Source organism: Stegostoma tigrinum, chromosome 3 (genome assembly GCF_030684315.1).
Source record: "Stegostoma tigrinum isolate sSteTig4 chromosome 3, sSteTig4.hap1, whole genome shotgun sequence".
Taxonomy (NCBI): domain Eukaryota; kingdom Metazoa; phylum Chordata; class Chondrichthyes; order Orectolobiformes; family Stegostomatidae; genus Stegostoma; species Stegostoma tigrinum.
The window spans coordinates 65,470,383-65,490,613 of NC_081356.1; the positions used below are offsets into that span (position 1 = coordinate 65,470,383).

Sequence of the window (20,231 nt, forward strand, 5' to 3'; positions counted from 1 at the left end):
TGGAGCCACTTCAGTCTGTGACTATGCCCTCTGGCCCTTGACTGTCCCATGAGGGGTACATTCTCTCTGTATTTACCCTGTTGTTGAGAATCCTGTATGTTTCAATGAGATCACCTCTCATTCTTTTAAACTGCAATGAATAGGATCCCAACCTGTTTAGCCTTTGCTGATAAGATGGATCAGGATCATCCTTGTGAACCTTCTCTGAACTGCCTCCAGTGAAATGATATCTTTCCGTAAATAGGGGGCTGAAAACAATTCACAGATGTGGTTTCACCAGCATCTTGTACAGTTGTAGTAAGACTTACCTACTCTTGTACTGCAACCCCCTGGAACTAAGGGTCAACATTCCATTTGCTTTCCTGATTGCCTGCTGTACCTAGGTTTCTGTGTTTCTCATACAAGTCCCTTCAAGTCCCTTTGTATAATGCTTTCTGTAGTTGTTTGCGATTTACATAATAATGTTTTTGTTTGTTCTCCCTTCCAAAATGAACGACTTCATAATTTCCCACCTTCAATTCATTTGCCATCTTTTTGCTCACTTACTTTAACCTATCCATATCTCTCTAAACTGACTGTATCCCTTGAACAACCTGCCTTTCCAGTTTTTTTTGGTGTTATGATTGCTCATGGTCAAACCTTTGAGTCTGCTTACATGATTTCCAGTGGTGTCAGTTGAAAATTGCTCATTAATTTTCAAGGAAATAAAGTTCAGCAATTGATGTGCTTGGAGCCCTCTGTGATTTCATTTCAGGGACATTGACTTCAGTAGATAACTGCCATATGTCAAGCAATAGCTGAATGCTTTATAACATGGATCATTGTAAGTGTTAAGCACGGTGATATGTCAATTTTTTTCTGGTTGTGAGCATCTCTCAAGTAATTACAATGTTACAATGGTGCAATTTTCAGGAAAATCTAGGCCTTTGCTTGTGGCAGACTTATATCTAGTTCCTCTGATGGTACGTTTACTGTGATTTTTTACCTGGCAATGTTACCAAAATGTTTTGTGTTATTATATGAAGACCAGCTGTTCTTCATTAAGCCAATTTTCTTCTAAGTGCATAAGTAGGATCAACACAGCTGATCTATGTTTTCCAGCTACCATTTTATCCCTTGAACAAAGTGTGGATTAAGGTTGAGGGAATGTTTTAGAAGTGTAGTTGCTGTTGTAATCTTGTGAACACAGCTAATTTGAACATAGCAAACTCCCAAAATCGTCAAAGTGGTAATAGCTAGAGAATCTGTATTTGTAATGTTGAGTGAAAAACAAATATTGGCCAGGACACCAGGGATAACTCAACTGTTCCTCTTCAAAATAGTGCCATGGGATGCCTGCAAAAAGACAGACAGGACTTTGGTTTAAAATTTTATTTGAAAGGTGGCACTTCTGCAGTACAGCACTCCCTCAACAATGCACTGGAATGTCACTTCACAATCAGTACAAATTTACCTCCAGCAAATAAGACCTTGAATGCAGACCTGCTTCAGAGGCTAACAGATCTAAGTGTGAAATTAGTAACTGCATATAATTGGCATTATGTTATTTGGAAAGCACATCACCAAAGCATTTTAAAAGGCAAGTGGAAAACAGATGTTTCTTTTAGTTTGGGGTGAAGGTCAGTTGAATCAAAGTACATGCATTATTTTTTTTGTCTAAAAACCAAAAGAACTGCAGATGCTGGAAATAGGGAACAAATGCTAAATTGCTGGAAAGGCTCAGCAGGTCTGGCAGCATCTGCGGAGTGAAAGCAAAGTTAACGTTTCGGGTCCAGTGAAATTTCTGAGGCAGGATCACTGGACCCAAAATAATAACTGTTTTCTCTCCGCTAATTTTGTCTGTTCTTTATTCTTCTTTTGAAAGATTTGTTTTCCCTTGAGAAATGAGCTTCCACTCCACTCTCAATTTTTTTGACTACGTCCTGGAAAACAGAACTACATCACAAGGCTAAGCTACATTGTAGGATCTGAATCATACCTTGCATAAATCGATAAGAGTTCACATTTAAATGTTTTCATATTATCCCTGTGGTAGAATTTGATTTATGGTCCTGACAGTGGGTTTGTCCGATGACTGACTAGAGAAAGGATGGTAACCCCACAATGGCTGTTCCGGGCTATGCCAAGAAGTTTGAAAGGCAATCAGGCACTTACTTGGCCAGCATTGGGGTCCTCAGAGTGTCCAGCCACTCAGAGGCCAACAATTCTCTGGTACCTGCAGCTCCACCTGCAAAACTCCGACAGTTTTAAATAACTACTGTTTTAACTGTCTTCATTGTGAGGAGAACAATCCCAGCTACTTTGGTCTCTCCACATAACTAAAGCCCTTCATTTAATACATCTCTGCATTGACTTCAAATATTGATGTCCTTTCTGAAAAACAATGGCCAGAATGAAACACTGGTGAAATGAGAATTCATTAAATGTTATCGGACCAAATAAATGTAACTTTGCAGATCTGTTTTATAAAACAGAGAATCAAGAATGTGTGTGCTGTTCTGAGGTCAAAATGATTACTTGACAATATGTAGGATTTACATTCAAAACAAAAACAAATCAATGTCATGAAAACCATATTAAAGTTAAATTAAACATTTGTTTGCTTCATTTACTGTCAGAGTAAAAGTAATACCGTTTTGATTTATAAATCTCATTCTGAAGGGGAATGGTATATAAAAGTTGATAAGTGATGCTACAACTCTGCAGTGCATTTGTGGACTTGGAGTACTGCGTACAGTTTTGGTTTTCTTACTTAAGGAGAGAAGTACGCATATTGGAAACAGCTTGGAAAATGTCCATCAGGTTGCTTCCTAGAATGAAGGGTTTTCTGTTACAACAAAGGTTTAACAGGTTAGGATTCTATCCATTGGAGATTAAAAGAGTGAGAGGTAATTTTATTAAAACATTGAAGATTCTGAAGGGCTTAAGAAGGTCAGTGCCAGAGGATGTTTCCTTCAGTGGGGATTCCTAGAACTAGCAGACACCATTTCACAATATGAGGTATCGCAAGATGGAAATGAAGAAGGTCTTCTTTTGTTAGAAGATCTTAGTCCTTGATTTCTAGGAAATAGAATTTCAGTGGAGCCTAAATTTGATCATGGAATATATTCATGGCTGAGTCAGATTTTTTGATCACAAGTTCTGAGGGACAAGCAGGAAAATAAAGTTAGGATCACAATCAATATTGGAATAGCATGGCATAGGTGTAGAGTGTTATTTGTAGCTATTGAAGACATTACCTTCTGTTGTAGATACTTATGTATCTATCACTGTTTACTAACAGGGTTATTGCAGAATATGTCTTGGTAGATCAATGATGGGACATCAAAGGAATGGATTGATATGCAACAGTTTTTTATGCTGTATAGTGTAAGGAAGATATAGAAGTTAATTGTCATTCCCCCACACTTCAAACTCACAGCAGAATGATTTATTTTAATATTAGAGTAAAATTTAAATCCAATTTTCATGTTATTTCATGGTTTTGTTAATTCTGTTTTAATTTCTGTACTTATTCACCCCAAATCAAATTTCAAAACACACGCACATTGTGTGCATTTGGAATGAACATCAACAAAATAAATTATAAATTTGAAACAGTACAGTTTTTGAGGTTGTAACAGTGTTTCCATAGAGGAAACCACAGCGCAGTTGCTGAGAGATCAGTGCTTAACTGTATTCAAAGTTTATAACTAATTTATTTATAAAGTGGAGGAAAAATAACTTTTAATGTTCAGATTGGTGAAGATCTGGTTTGGTTTTTTTTAGAAAGGAGCAGCAATGGCCTAGTGGTAGTATCACTGGACTGTTAATCCAGAGACCCGGACAACATTCTGGGGACCCTAGTTTGATTCCTGCCATGGCAGATGGTGAAATTTGAATTCAGTAAATATCTGGAATTATGAATCTAATGGTGACCATAAACCCATTGTCGATTGTAAGAAAAACCCCATCTGGTTCACTAATGCCGTTCAGCGAAGGTAACTGCCATCCTTACGTGGTCTGGATTGCATGTTACTCCAGACCAACAGCAATGTGGATGTCTCTTAACTGCCCTCTGGGCAATTAGGGATGGGCAATAAATGCTGCTTAGCCAGCGACATCCTCATCCTGTGAATGAATAAAGAAAAAAGTCAGTCACTTTGAACTGTGATTTAAAGATCTCAATGACTCTCATGTGATTTTAGCTAAATGACCAGGAACCTCTCTCAGACATTTGTTAGCATTTTTGTTGACTTGAATGTTGCAACTGAAAGATAGCGGCACCCAGATTCAGAACAATTCAAAGAGACAAGGTCTATTACAGCTCAGGTGCTGCTCATTTAGTAGTCTCCAAAAACAAAGTGTGGTGCTGGTTGAACACAGCAGGCCAAGCAGCATCTCAGGAGCACAAAAGCTGATGTTTCGGGCCTAGTGAAGGGTCTAGGCCTGAAACATCAGCTTTTATGTTCCTAAGATGCTGTTTGGCCTGCTGTGTTCTTTGTTATCTCGGATTCTTCAGCATCTGCAGTTCCCATTATGTCTGTAAAAGTATCGAGTTGCTTAGAAGAAAACCACAGAAGCATAAGGCTGTCAAGTTGTTCAAGAGGAAGACATTGTTATAATTACAGATTCCTTGTGTCCTTGTAATTCTCTGTAACACTGAACAGTGCACAATATTAAGCAAATGCTTTCTTGTTTTTCTCAGGTTACTACAGTGAAGGACTCAATGCCATCATTGTGTTTGCAGCATGTTTCCTGCCAGAGAGCAGTCGACCTGATTATAATCATATTATGGAAAATCTCTTTTTGTGAGTAGAATATCAATATTTGCCTTAAACTCGTCTCTAACTTACTGAACCAATATAATCTATGTCCTATACCTTGGCCTGCTACTTAATTGGCTGGATAAAGAACTTTTTTAATATAGGCTAAGAAATAACTGCATGTGAGTTTGCAAAAAATTGATTTATTCTAAAACTTAAATTCCAATGCCATAAAAACTTGTACAGTACACCTCGTTATGACTCTAGGGCTTTTTTGTTTTCCAGCAAATATTTTGGATGTGTGTGTATTGTTGCCATGTGGTTAAATGCTCTGGCAGTTAATGCATGCATTATGATGTCCCATAAATAAAAATCAGTCGATGGGCTTGTTAATCTGATATTGTTGAAGAATGAACGTTTGCCAGAACATCCAAGAAAAATTGTTTCTCTTTAAAAAGCATGGGATATTGAATACCCATCTGAAGCACTAGATTGAGGTTTGATATTGTAGTCTGTTTAAACCTATGAATAATGTCTGTGTTAAAATAGCTGAAACATTTTTAAACAGGCTAATACCACATTTCAAGAGCAATAACTCTGAAAATCCCCTTTCTTTCATTAATTCTCAAAAGTGCTCAAGGTTATGTGCTCATGGTGTGACGTGGTTTGATCCCATGACCTGCTGAGAAAGTTGACAATGTTCCAACTGACACTTCTAAACCAGTTCCAAAATCCAGCTTTATAGCCAACCAAAAGCATGAAACCTGAAACATAAACACAATACTGGAAACACTCAGCAGCTGAGGTAGCATCTGTTGAGAGACGAAAGCTATTTCAAGTAGATAATTTTGTCACAATGAGGCAGTATTACAGGTGAACAGCTAATTAGGAGGAATGGAGCAAAGGAAGGCTTAGATGTAGAGAGAGAAGAAAGACTGCAAATGCAAGAAAAGAACAATCAAAGTGGTTGGGCGAAGAATGTGCGATGATTAAATAACATGGGATAAAATGTGAAAGATAATGATACACAATAAGAATACAGAAGTGAAATCATGAACTCTTCTCGCAATCTGACTGTCGGTTTTACTGTTTTTTTTTGTGCCTCCATTGTCTTGTACAATTATCACTTCTGTTATTGCACTCTTTTTGATTAGCTGGAGGACAGCATTTAACAGTCATTGGGGACTGGTTAGTGCAGTTGGTTAGACAGGTGCTTTGTGATATAAAGTGGCACCAGTAGTGTGGGCTCGGTTTCTGCACTGCTGCGGTTACTTTTGGAGGCCTCACTTTTTCAAACTCTTCTCTCACCTGAGGCATTGTTACCCTTAAAGTTAAACCACCACCAGTTATCTGTTTCTAATAGGAGAGCAGCTCTATGGTCTGGTAATTCAGTTTCTTGATGCCTGGGTAGATTAAAATTCCATTGCTGACCAACTTAAAACTGTTCCCTTTCCTTTTGAAGTTTCCTTCTGCACTCATCATTTTCCTCCTTGTCCACCATAGCCTTTCCAGCTTCCTCTTCCCTCTCACCTTGTATCAGCTTCTTCCTGTTTTTGTCCTTACAGCCTCCTAGTGAGATTGTGAAATTATAATAAATTGGTATTAATAAAGTAGATGTAGTGTTGTAGAAATTAGTGAAACTGAAAATTGTCAAAATCGTAGATCTTCACCAGATGTCCTTTGCCTGCTAACAGAGATAACGAATGCATTGGCTATTATCTTACAAAGCATTATTGATTCTGCAAAGGTGCCTGTAGATTGGAAGGTTGTAAATGTAACCTGACTGTTTCAGAAAGGAAGGAGAAAATTATCATGGAACTGAAAACATGTTAGCCTAACATCAGAAATGAGAAAATACATGAATTTACTATAATGGATGTGATTGCATATTTTTAAAAATACTTCTACAGTTAGAGTCAAAATTGATTTTTATGAAGGGAAAGTCATGTTTGACAAAAGTGGTGATAGATTTTTTAAGGAGGTTACCAGCAGATTCAATAAAGGGGAACTAGTAATGTGTTATTTGGATTTTCAGAAAGTTTTTTTGTTAAAATCCCACACGTGATTCAGAAGCAGAATTAAAGTGCATGTTTAGGACTAACATACTGGCTTTGAGTGAGAAATAATTAACAAGCAGAATGCAGAGTGTGGGAATGAATGGGTCCCTCTCAGGTTTGTAACTGTGACAAGTGATACAGTACAAGGACGGTACTTGGGGCCCCAACTGTTCACAATGTATATCAATGAATTAGATGTTGGTCGCCAATTGTAATATTCCCAAGTTGGCAAATGATGAAATTTTTGGTAGGAACGTGCCTTGTGTTGTAGATGCAAAGAGGTTTCAAGGGCTTTAGAACAGGCTGAGTGAGTGGTTAGGATTTTGACAAATGGAAATAATGTAGATAAGTGTCGTTACCCTCTTCAATAGGGCAAATGAAGGTGCAGATTGTTTTGTAAATAGTGAGAGATTGGACACTGTTCTTGTCCAAAGGGACCTAGATGTCCTTGTTTATGTGTCACTGTAATCTAACATCATTGTGCAGCAAGCATTCAAAAGACAGTGTTAGTGTTTGTCAGTGTTAAATTCTATCTTCCACTGATTCACCAACCATATCAACCTGTTCATATCTTCTTGTAACCTAAGGCCTTCCTCCTCATTATTAACCACCTAGCCAATGTTCCTGTCATCTGTAGACTTACTTATCATAACCCCAGCACATTCTCATCTATATCATTTATGAATCTCTCAAACAATAAAGAACCCAACACTGATCCCTATGGTATGCCACTGGTTACTGGCTTGCAATCATGCAAACAACCTTCTATCACCACCATCTCCCCTCTGCCACTAAGCCAATTTTGGATCTAACTTGCCAAGTTACTATTGATCCCACGAACATTTACTTCTTAGATAACAAAGTGTGAAGCTGGATGAACACAGCAGGCCAAGCAGCATCTCAGGAGCACCTTGCTTGGCCTGCTGTGTTCATCCAGCTTCATACTTTATTATCTTGGATTCTCCAGCATATGCAGTTCCCATTATCTCTGATACAACATTGACTTTTTTATCAGTTTCTCATGCAGGACTTTGTCAATGGCCTTGCTGAAATCCTTAAACTACACAAACTACCCTATACTCATTTACGCACGTGGTCACCTCCTCTCAAAATTCAATCACATTCATTAGGCATGGCCCCTTCTAACAAAGCTTGGCTGACTGTCCCTGATCTTGCCTTTCTAAATGGTTATTCACTTTCTCCTTCAGAGGCAATGGCTAATAATTCAATCAGTCTGGTAATTCTGAAAATTGTAGTTGAATGCAATTTTTAAAATTCATCCAAACAAAACCATTTTCCTTTGGCCACAGGTATGTGATCAGTACCTTAGAACTCTTGGTAGCTGAGGACTACATGATTATTTATCTCAATGGAGCGACTCCACGACGAAAGATGCCAGGTTTTAGCTGGATGAAAAGGTGCTATCAGATGATTGACAGAAGGCAAGTATTTGTCATTGTTTACATTACAATCAACTTTTCAGTACAGAGGAAGACTCTTCACCAACATTCCTACCGCCCAAACACAACCAACACAAATTTCAGGGTGTTTATACTTTTAGCAATTAGAGCACCTAAATTCAAGCCCTAAACAGCTTTTCTATTTTCAGTCTTATGCAGTTGTATCCACCTGAAGTTCAAGTGAAGAGAGCTGTGGTTAACCACTTAACTCAACCAGAGATCAGTCTCTTGGACTGTTATCAATACATATAGGGTAGACCACAGAATTGCACAATAGAAATTAGTTCGTCAGTGCTATTATTTTGATAGCATTCAAAGCCTCAATTAATATCAACCTTTAACATTTTCAATTTCAGTCTTCAATGAACATTTGAAGGAAATTTGATTGGAATCATCCTCTTTCTTTTATCTGGAAAAGCCAAGAATGAAGAAACTCTCCATCAAAAAGAGTTTCTTTCTCTAGTCTATTATTTCTTCATGGTATCTAATTTATTTGGAGTAAACCCAACATTTTTGCTTTTACTATCTTATTCAAAGCTTCCAATAATAACATAAACAACCCAACATTCAATGTTAGAATAGCACTAAAAAATAACATATTGCATTGCTCATTGGATTGAACGTACTACATAGACTAGGATATACGGTATCATCAATCTCTGACTGGGTCAAAGGGATTATTTTCTTGGTTTTTTTAAAAAAATTCACAACCCATCCGTAAGTGCTTAAAATCAATTTAATAAACTTTCATTTCTCTCAGATTATGAATATGATTTAAAATAATAGTTATCTGAACACTGGGAAGTCGGGAAAATGTTGTATCTTGTTATGAGGTGTTAGTATATTATTGAGAGAATTTTTCATCACAGGTTGAGGAAGAATCTGAAATCATTTATAATTGTGCATCCATCATGGTTTATCAGGACGATTCTTGCAGTCACTCGGCCATTCATTAGGTAGGTCATTGTGGTTTTGCGCATGATATTCAGAGAGATGGACAAATATTGTGCAATAAAATATTCATATTTTACGGATATCTGCAACTAGCATAGATATTTATTTACTATCATTGCAGAAGTACTTCGAGGTGTCTCAGTTTTTTTATTACTACAGATTAAATTGTGCAACTAAATTACATTTTACGGCCCATAATTACATCGGTGCCGCTGTTAATTGGTGTAATCCTATGACTTCTGGCATCTTGTCTGTACTCTGTATCCTATATTTCTGCTGGACATGGTTCAGGTGTAAGATTTGCCTCTGAAATGGACCACAGAACTTCTGCATCTGTATTCCTCAACAGTAATTTTTTTTTATTCATTCATGGGAAGAGAACATCACTGGCTAGGTCAGCATTTATTGTCAACCCCTAACTGTGCAGAGGGCAGTAGAAGAGTCAACCACGATGCTGTGGGTCTGGATTCACATGTAGGCCAGGCCGAGTAAGGATGGCAGCTTCCTTCCCTAAAGGACATTAGTGAAATTCTAGGTAAATCATGACAATGGTGAAGTGTTGTAGCAAAATTTGACTATCATATCTCAGGCGGTGTTCAAACATTTGTTACCTATTGATGCCTGGTATCATCAGCAAGCCATAGGAATTGGTAAACAAAATGGCCAAGCTCCATCAAATTTGCTTACTACTATTGTCATTGGTGATCACTAATATTAATTGGTCTCTATCAGTTAAACCACAACAAACCCAATAAAATATGAGAGAGATTCCAATGCTGAAATGTCAGATTTTCTGAAAACACAAGGATTGATAAGAAGTCAAGTTCTGAGTTGAATGAAAAAGTTAGGATTTCATTGGGCCCTCCGTGATGAGTTTGGTGGGAGCAGAAGTATCCATGCCACCTTCCTGCCCCACCGTCAATGAAAGCCCTCAAGTAGGCAATTAATCCCCAGCATTACCGCCACTCACCAAGCCACAGGTGGCAGCCTCGCCCTGTAGAAAGCCTGAAAATCAAACCCTGGCTTGCTTGCTTACCTTCGTCCAGAGGGTGTTACTTGTTAAAACACTCTCTCATTCCTGACCTGAGGGATCAGGCATTGAGGAAGCTGCTGAAATCCAACATGCCACCTCTCCCCTTCCCTTTCCTGCGACCCTGCCTGTCTCCCTGATGGCTCCCTTGAGCAATGCGCATTTAGCATCCTTCAGCTGGCAGGCCATGAGACCATGAAACATAGGGGTATAAGTAGGCCATTCAGCCCAGAATGTTTTGGCTGCCATTTAATGAGATCATGGTTGAAGTAATAACCCTCCACTCCATTTTCAGACTTTAACCCCACCTACCCCCAACCATCCTGGCCTTGATCCCAGGGAAGACCTGCAGATGACTCAGTTAAATGCCTGACTAGCATGTAACCCAGTGAACCTTGTTAAAAGTTGGTGACACGGAGCTCCCGCCAGCACTGCAACTGGTATGCATGATCCCAAGGCACCATTATATAACACCCAGAGAAGCTTTGAAGGGAGGTATATTTAGATAGATAAATAGATTAAATGAGCAAACAAGAGTTTGGCTGTTGGAGAATAATGTCAAAAAATGAGAGTCTACCCAGTTTGCTGAGAAGAAAAGAGGGCAATTTGTTAAATGGACAGAGACTACAGTGTATTGGTAAAGAGGGAACTATACTTGAATCACCACAATTACCATGCAGGTACAGAAAATTAGCAAGGCGAGTGAACTGAAAGCCTTTGTTGCAAAGAGGATGTTTTTCGGTGACTGTATATGTTGCATTGCGACTGTACCTAAAGTGCACTGTATGGTTTGGACCACTTGAGGATGGATATGCTGGCTTTGCAGGTAGTTTGGAGAAGTTTCACTAGGGAGAATCATTTGTCCAGTGAGTAATGGAGCAATACAGTGGCCCAGTGGTTAGCACTGCTGCCTTACAGAGCCGGGGACCCAGACTCGATTCCACCCTTAGGCCACTGTCTGTGTGGAGTTTGCATATTCCCTCTGTCTGCACAGGTTCTTCTGGGTGTTCTGGTTTACTTCCATTATCCAAAGATGCACAGACTAGGTGGACTGGCCAATGGGAAGAGCAGGGATAGGGTGACGGGTGTGGGTCTGGATGTGATGCTTTTCAAGAGGCTGGTATGGAGCTGATGGGCCAACGGGCTTGTTTCCACACTGTAGGTACCCTACGATTGTATGTGTAGCAGGTTGACCCTATATTCATTAAAATTTAGAAAACCGATAGGTGTTCCTATTGTGTTATAGCAAGAACTGCAGATGCTGGAGTCAAAGTCAAAACATTGCGGAGCTGGAGGAGCACAGCAGGCCAGGCAGTATCAGAGGAGCAGGAAAGTTGATGTTTCGGGTCAGGACCCTTCTTCAGAAATGGGGAGGAGGGAGGGAAACTAGCTGGGAAATAAATAGAGGAGGAGTGGGTCTGAGGACGTTAGGTGGGATGGTGATAGGTGAATGCAGGTAGGGAGTAGTGGGGATTGGTCAGTGGGATGGATGGGGCAGATTTTTGGGATAGAAGATGGACAGGTTGTGTCAGGTCAAGAAGGCGGGATGAGAGGGAGGTTTGGACGTGGGATCAGGCCGGGGGTGGGGAAATTTTGAAACTGGTGATTTCTATGTTTAGGCCATCGGACTGTAGGCTTCTGGAGCAGAATATGAGGTGCTGCTCCTCCAGTTTGCTAGTGGTGTCATTGTGGCACTAGGAGGCCCAGGATGGACATGTCACCCAGGGAGTGGGAGGGGGAGTTAGTGTTTGGCAACCAAAAGTTGTTGTTTGTCACGTGCAGAGTGCAGATACTCTGCAGAACGGTCACCCAAGTTTACGCATGTCCTCATTGATGTACAGGAGGCCGCATAGGGAGCAACGAATACATTAGACCAGTTGGAGGATGTACAGGTGAACTCCTGTTGGATATGGAAAGTTTGTCTCAGGTCTCGATGGGAGGTGAGAGGGAAGGTGTAGGAGCAGGTGTAGCACCTCTGCGGTTGCAGGGAAAGGTGCTGGGTATGGTGGGGTTAGTGGGGAGTATGGAGCAGACAAGGGAGTCGTGGAGTGAGCGGTCCCTAAGAAAAGCTGATCGGGGCAGGGTGGGAAATATATCTTTGGCTGAAGGGTCAGATTGTTGCGGTCCTTGAAATAGGAGGACATCTGGAATGTCGGAGTGGAGCACTCCATGTTGGGAACAGATGTGGAAGCAACAGAGGAATTGGGAGTAAGGGATTACATCCTTGCAGTAGGTTGGGTGAGAGGAGATGTAGTCAAGGTAATTCTGGGAGTCAGTGGGTTTGAAATAGATGTTGGTATTGAAGTGGTTACCAAAAATGGAGACAGAGAGGTCCAGGAAGGGGAGGGAGTTATTGGAGATGGTCCAGGCGAATTTGAGGTTGGGGTGAAAGCTGTCAGTAAAATTAATGAATTGTTCGAGTACCTCCCGCTTTGATGCGATCCCTTGCTCCCAATTCCACTGCCTCCACATCTGTTCCCAACATGAAGCCCCCCACTCCCAGAGGTCTCAGATGTACTCCTACTTCAAGAATCGCAACATCCCCTACCCCCTCTGATCAAAAATGCCCTCAACGGCATCTCTTGCATTTCCTGCACTTCTGTCCTCACACCCCCAACAAAAATAAAGACAGTCTCCTTGGTCCTCACATATCGCCCTGCCAACCTCCGCACTCAGCGCATCATTCTCTGCCACTTCCGCCACCTAGAATCCAACCTCACAACCAGATAGTTCCCTCCCCACCTCTCCCTGCCTTTTGTAGGGACTGCTCACTCTGTGACTCCTTGTCTGCTCCACACTTCCCCACTAACCCACCACCCCGGCACTTTTCCCTGCAACCACAGGAGGTGCTGCATCTTCCCCTGCACCTCCCCCCTCACCTCCATCCAAAGCCCTAGGCAAACTTTCCAAATCCCATAAGGATTCACCTGTACGTCCTCCAACCTGGTCAGATGTATCCTTCACTCTCGATGTGGCCTCCTCTACATTGGTGAAACCAAGCAGAGGCTCAGAGACCGTTTTGAAGAGCACCTGCGCTCTGTACCCAACAAACAACAACACCTTTTCAGTCGCCAACCATTTCACCTTCCCCTCCCACTCCCTGGGTGACAGGTCCATCATGGGCCTCCTCCAGTGCCACAATCACACCACATGCAAACTATCACCATCCCACCTATCTTACCCAGCCCCAGCCCCCCTCCCGCTATTTATTTCCCAGCTCCCTTTCCCCCTCCCCAGCCCTGATGAAGGGCCTAAGTCTGAAACATTTACTCTCCTGCTCCTGACCTCCTGTGTTCCTCCAGCTCCACAGATGCTCTCATTGAAACAAATAGAATTCTGAGGTGAATTCACTGAGAGGATGTTTCCCCTCTTGGGGAGATCTAAGACAGCAGAGGCCTGCTAATCTTTGAAATTCTCTACCCCAAACAGCAATGAAGGCTGTTCCTTGAGTATTTTCAAGGCCAAGTTAGACAGATTTCGATCTTCAAGGAAGTCAAGGATAATGTGAGGCAGGTTGAAAAGTGCAATTAGGGTCAGAATTAGGTTGGCCATTAGAGATTAGGCTTGAGGGCCTCTTCTGCTTTTATTTCTTTATGTTCTTAGGCTCTCATGTTCTCAAACTGTACTGATCTTGATCCGATGGGCTGGCTGGCTGGCTGAGTGGCAGATGGAGTCTAATTTTGATAAATGGGACATTGTATTTTGGTAAGGCAAATTACAGCAGGATTTATGCACTTAATGTTAGAGTCCTGGAGAATATTGCTGAAGAAAGGGACCTTGGGGTGCAGGTTCATAGTTCCTTGAAGGTGGAATTGTCGGTAGACAGGATAGTGGAGAAGGCAGTTGGTACGCTTGCCTTTATTGGTCAGTACATTGAGTACATATTGCAGCTGCGTAGGACATTGGTTAGGCTACTTTTGGAATATTCTGTTTAATTCTGGTCTCCCTGCTGTAGGAAAGATGTTGTTAAACTTGAGGATGCAGAAGAGATTTACAAGGATGTTGCTGGGGTTGGAGGGTTTGAGCCAAAGGTGAGGGCTGACTAGGCTGGAGCTATTTTCCTTGGAGCAATGGAGGTCGAGGGGTGACCTTTATAGAGGTTTATAAAATCATGAGAGGCAGAGTTAGGAGTGAATAATCAAGGTTTTTTTTCCCCCAGAGTGAAACACTAGAGGGCATAGGTTGAAGGTGAGAGGGGAACGATACAAAAGGGACCTCAGGCAACTTTTTCATACAGATGGTGATGTGTATGTATGGAATGAGCTGCCGGAGGAAATGGTGGAGGCTGGTATAATTACAATATTTAAAAGGATGGGTACATGAATAGGAAGTGTTTAGAGGCTAATGGGGCTAGATTAATTTAGGATATTCTGGACAGCATGGATGAGTTGGACCAAAAGGTCTGTTTCCATACTGCACAATTCCATGAGTTATGACCTAAATATATGTAACCTTGGAGGATTTTAGTGTGTAGATTTTTACATTAATTTTAAATCAGGAGAGCAACAGTGAAAAATGGGAGATTTGCTCAAGTGGTCATTGACTACTTTTGAGAATGATATGGAACAAATATTCATGTTGGAAACAAGTAAAAGCTCAATTCCTGGTAAAAGTAGACTTATTTTGTAAAATCAGAGATATAGGAACTGCTGATGCTGGAGTCTGAGATAACAACAAGTTGTAGAGCTGGACAAACAGCAGGCCAGGCAGCATCAGAGGAGCAGGAGAGCTGACGTTTCAGGTCTGGACCCTTCTTCAGGGAAAAAAGTCCTTTCTAAAATGTTTGGGAAATGACTGCTCTGTCATGTTTATCTTTGTGCTTTGAACAATATAACAACAGTTTTGATTTATTTTCTTCAGTTCGAAGTTCAGCAGTAAGGTGAGGTATGTCAGTAGCCTGGCTGAGCTGGAGGAACTCATCCCCATGCAGCATGTTCAGATTCCGGAGACTATCAGAAAGTGAGTAATGTATTGTACGTGTGGATGGTTGATCCATGTGCTTAATATAATTAGCAAAGCCATAAAATGGCATTTTTGCCTTGCTTGTCACAAACTTTGGTAATTCTATCCTTTAAAATGTCCTGGAGATGATTTAGTTTGTAATGCTTTACAGTGTCTATCATGTACTCTTCAAAATAAATTTGAAAGTGAATTTGAACAGATTAGAATACATTGCCATATATGTTATGTTAACTAGTGAACATCTGTATATTTATTAATGGTGAAAATTATGCTATTCTATATGGAACCATAATCATTAAATTTACAGGAATCCGGTCTGCAGCGTTTAGATTTGTTCATTTCTTTGCGTTGCTTATTTTCCTCTGCAATTAATTACTCAAATGCTTCTTAGCTAATTCTGTTTCCTGTTCAGAGTGCTATATTCTGAACCTAATTTTCTTGCTTTGCTGTAGTTTGTTTGCTTCCTAGTGAGGTTGAAAGATATATTCATACAACCCAGCACTTTCTTAAAGCCCAATTCTATAAGGTTGTTATTTTAAACGATGAGGAGAATTAGAATCAGTGTGAAAGTCGAGTACATTATGAAATTCTGTACCTACCAATCTTATTCAGGAAAATAAGATGATGACAACCCAAGTAAATCCACATTTTGTGGATGGACTTTAGGATTGATTAAATGTCAAGGACATATTATTGAAGCAGTGATTTTTTTTATGGGTACCACTTATTGCAAAATCATTTGATATGCCTTTTACACAGAGGAAATCTTCCTCTTCCCAATAGAAGAAATCAGAAGACTTGTATCATTGCTTGGTTTCATTCCAGTACTAAATCTGTACTTTTAAAAATAGCACTAAAACAATTTTCCAGCAGTTTATTACCATGGTCTGTTCATACACAGATTTACAGCATATAATGTTAACTACAAGCATTCCCTACAGGTTACACATGGCATTTCACAATCTCATTCCATTTCTGTGCAAAGAGCTGTAGCAGAGATAAGAAGTATCTCTGAGAAAAGGAAAAATGGGAGTGCTTCCATTTTCTTTCCATTTATTTATAAACACCAAAGTAGGAAAACAACTACTGCTTTCCCTGTCAGGCAAATGTTGCAGTTGCAGCAAATAAAGTAGAACTAAAAGTATTTTAAATTTAAAGATTATTAACATTTCTAAGGCAACAGTGAACTGTTATTATCGTATGTTTATTCATTAACAGATGTCTATCACTCCCTTCCCCCTTCAGAAGTGATGTTTATTACTTGTGTTTTAATTTTATTGGTAAGATAAACAGGTGAAGAGCATTGTCTCGTGAAGTACTTAGAGCACTTATAAAGGGCTGTTGTGAAGCTGTGGTAGTGTCACTGCGTCTGGATCAGGAGACCCAAGTTCAAGCCCCAATTGTTCTATACATGTGTAATTGCATCTCTGAACCAGTTGATTAAAAAATATCTTACACCATTTATAGGGAGAGACTGAGACACTGGGCTGGTAGGTTAAAAAAAAATCCGTCCTGTAGTTCTTCATTCTGTGAATAAACTAATATTAAAAATGGTATTAGTATCTATTTACTAACTCACTTAGGATCAAATTAATAATGATGTCATCATAACTTCTTACATTTATGGTGTCAAGCTAATATAAATGGTTTCAAATTATTCTGTCTGGTATTTTATTGCTATCTGCTATCACTGCATTAAAATTGCATCATAAGCTTTATGATCGCTTGCCATTATTTCTACCGTTTAACTTCAAATCATTCATGCATCCCTAACACATCCTGAAAATGTTTCTTTTCATACGCTCATGGGCATTGAAGGGAACAAGGCCGGCATTTATTAATAATAGAAAAAGAGGCAATGAAATCACTTCTTGAACTGCCGCAGCCCATGTGGTGAATAAAGTTCTAAAGGACTGTTAATGAGGCAGTTCCAGGATTTTAATTCAGCAGCAATGAAGGAGCTGTAAATATTTCCTAGTGAAGGTTGTGTAGCCTGGAGACCCTGGTGCCCCTTGCCTCCTAGGCGATGGTTTTGGTTTTGAATTTGTCTTCGCAAGTTGCTACAGAGCATTCTGTAGATGGTACAAATTGCATGATACACCATGCTGAAGAGACTGAATGATTAAAGTGGGCAATACTATGCCGATCAATAGCTGTTTTGGCCTGGTTGATGTTGAGTTCCTTCAGTTGCATAAGCAAGTGGAGAGCACACCATCACATGTGAAATTATTTTTTGTGGGGAGAGATTTGGGATTCAGACAGTGAGTCAGTCGGTGGAGAATTCAGAGACCCTGATGTGCTCTTGCAGTCTTCTGCTGCCCAGTTAAGTACTGGTGCCTCCCTGGAGTTTGAAAGTGGCTTCTAAGATGATAATCTGTTGCATGTCAAGGGAAGGTGGTTCCACTTTCTTTTGATGAACTAGCCATTGCAAATGTCATTATTGTAGCGACACTAGAAGAGGTGTGGCTACTTCTGGCTTTTGTTTGCCCAGTCTATAGGACAGCATTTCTTAGTACCAAGGTGCCACATGTTAGTGAAAGGGGGGGGCCTTTCTCTTCCTTCTGAGCAAGAAGCCAATTTTGAGACTGTTTCCATGCCCTGACTCTGCCCCAGGAGAGAAGGTTATCGCATGTAATTTTGGTGACGGTGGCGTGCTAATCGGCAGGGGGGTCAGGCTGAGTGGCCAATTATCAGCTCCATGGGTGTGAACTGAATAAATGCAGGCCACATTTAAACAACCAGAGTTTCTGAAAGAGGCAGAAAGTGGGCATTCCAGGGCTGCCTCTTGTTTCTGTCTCTTTGTCAAGGGCCTCAGTTGAGGTGTCTGAAGGTGCACAGAGCTTTGTAATGGATCAGTCCAATTGAGTGGCTTGCTAATCTGTTTTCAGAGAGAATGATCAATCAACCATAATGGTTGAATGAGCTTAGGGTCATACTATTGTAAGGATAACAGATTTCATTCCCTAAAAAATGTTTTTGCACCAACTAGGATCTTTTTGTGACAATTTGGCCATTTCACAGTCAGTCTTAATGAACCCAACTTTTTTATTCCAGACACATTCATTTAACTGAATATAAATTCTTAGTTGAAGGGGTGTAAATTGAGCTGATGTCTCCAGGACAGTAAGGTCTCTGCATTCCTTCTCCAGTAATATAACTGCTTTGTTTTCAATTTCTTATGGTGTTTCTTCCTCTTGCAATCTGACTGCAGGCATGTTAGACTTCAGTGTATTTTCTGTTTTCAGTATGTAAATTACTGTTTCTGTTAAACAACAGCTTTATTTTAAAACTTCAACTGTTTTGGAGACTGACCAGAATATTTACCCAAACCATAAAATTGCAGTTTCTTCCTTACACATGCTGGGTGCTACTGCTTGACACACATTCGCTTGTGTGATTCACATTATTATCTGCTGCTTGTTTGTATGAGCGGTGGCTGGATGCCAGAATACTAAAGGCTTTGATGGTTTAATTGGATGTGAGCATAATCCTGAAACTGCAGCCTCTTCCTGTTTTATATCCTTGGCTCTATATTGTCCAAGGACCACAGTTACTATTTTAGTTCACCAGCATTATAACTACGATCCTGTGTCAAGGCTTCCCTGGTTTAGATCTCCTTCAGTGACAGATTACAGTTGTTAGAGTTCTTCACTAATCTTTGATCTCGAAGTTAGCATCATTCTATCCATCACTGAAGTGCAACCTCCATCAACAATCTACTATCTAACAAGTTGTATTCCTACTAATTGTGTAAAATTTTAATGGGTCTGAGTTTTTCTGGGGTGCTACATAACAGGCAGCCCACTTAGAACAACGTCCTTCTGTGTGATTAGGCTTAACTTTTTTTTTGTATTATAGTTGTGCTTCCTACTCTGCTGTTTGTAATACACATGAAAGTCAAACTTTAGAGATTTGAGGCTGTGAAAAATAATCACTGATTAAACTCTTAAATGTTTATTGCACTAACCAGCATTTTTTAAACTAATTAATGACAGGATTCAGTTCCTGAATGAATAATTCATACTTGGTGGTTTCCAACTTAACATACAATGCCACACTCATAGATACTAACTCACTTTAGAGATAATGGGAACTGCAGATGCTGGAGAATTCCAAGATAATGAAATGTGAGGCTGGATGAACACAGCAGGCCAAGCAGCATCTCAGGAGCACAAAAAAGCTGACGTTTCGGGCCTAGACCCTTCATCAGAGAAAGGTCTCTCTGATGAAGGGTCTAGGCCCGAAACGTCAGCTTTTGTGCTCCTGAGATGCTGCTTGGCCTGCTGTGTTCATCCAGCCTCACATTCTACTAACTCACTTTAGCCAGTTGCTCAGATCAGATTGCTTAACTGCTACCCAGATTCCATCAACTCAGCTTTGTTGTGTCCCTGATGCTTTGTTTATTCACTTAATCGATGCCCTGTTACACTCACTGTGTGATTTGCTGTTGAACTCCTGTCATCACCGGAGCTGCCATCAAACATTTCAAAGGCAGTGCAGCCATTGTATAAAGGGAAAACGGATCTAATCATTTTATTCTGGAGTCCAGGTTTCCATTGTGAAATTTGCCTTGCTATCTCTCCACATTGCAGATCTGCTTGAAGAAGCAATTTACATTGAACTATATTCTAAAGCATTAAGACGTCGAGGAACAAATTACTTTAGCAAGCTTATAGGCCCTAAAACCACCTTCTGAAAGAGAAACATCAGACTCCTGCTCCCCATCTTCTCCAGTCAAAATCTTTCAAAATTCTGCTGATATTTTCTTTGTACTTCTGTCTTGGAGGGCTAGGACCGATTTCAGTACTGATTTCATGGTTCTTCATAGATCCTCAGGCTAGACTTCCAAGCACTACTATAAGTGGTCTTCTATAATAAAATAAAGATGATGAGCCAGAAACAGGCATTGCTGCCTGGAGCAGTTTTGGAACTGCTAATGTCATTGTTACATCATTGGCTTACCTCCGAGGCTGATCTACATATTCATCAAACTGCGTTGCCACATAATCCACTGTTCATTTTC

At 40.3% G+C, this 20,231-nt stretch overlaps 1 protein-coding gene across 7 annotated transcripts in view; it reads left to right on the plus strand.

The window, feature by feature from the left end:
- The window catches only part of LOC125450743 (protein prune homolog 2-like), a 362,196-nt gene that overhangs the window by 320,504 nt on the left and 21,461 nt on the right, over positions 1–20,231 (plus strand). For all 7 annotated transcript variants that reach the window (XM_048526831.2, XM_048526833.2, XM_048526834.2 and 4 more), the window contains 4 exons: positions 4,688–4,790; positions 8,113–8,244; positions 9,132–9,218; positions 15,107–15,205. In XM_048526831.2, coding sequence (XP_048382788.2) covers positions 4,688–4,790; positions 8,113–8,244; positions 9,132–9,218; positions 15,107–15,205 — 421 coding nt within the window. The remainder of the gene's footprint in view (positions 1–4,687; positions 4,791–8,112; positions 8,245–9,131; positions 9,219–15,106; positions 15,206–20,231) is intronic.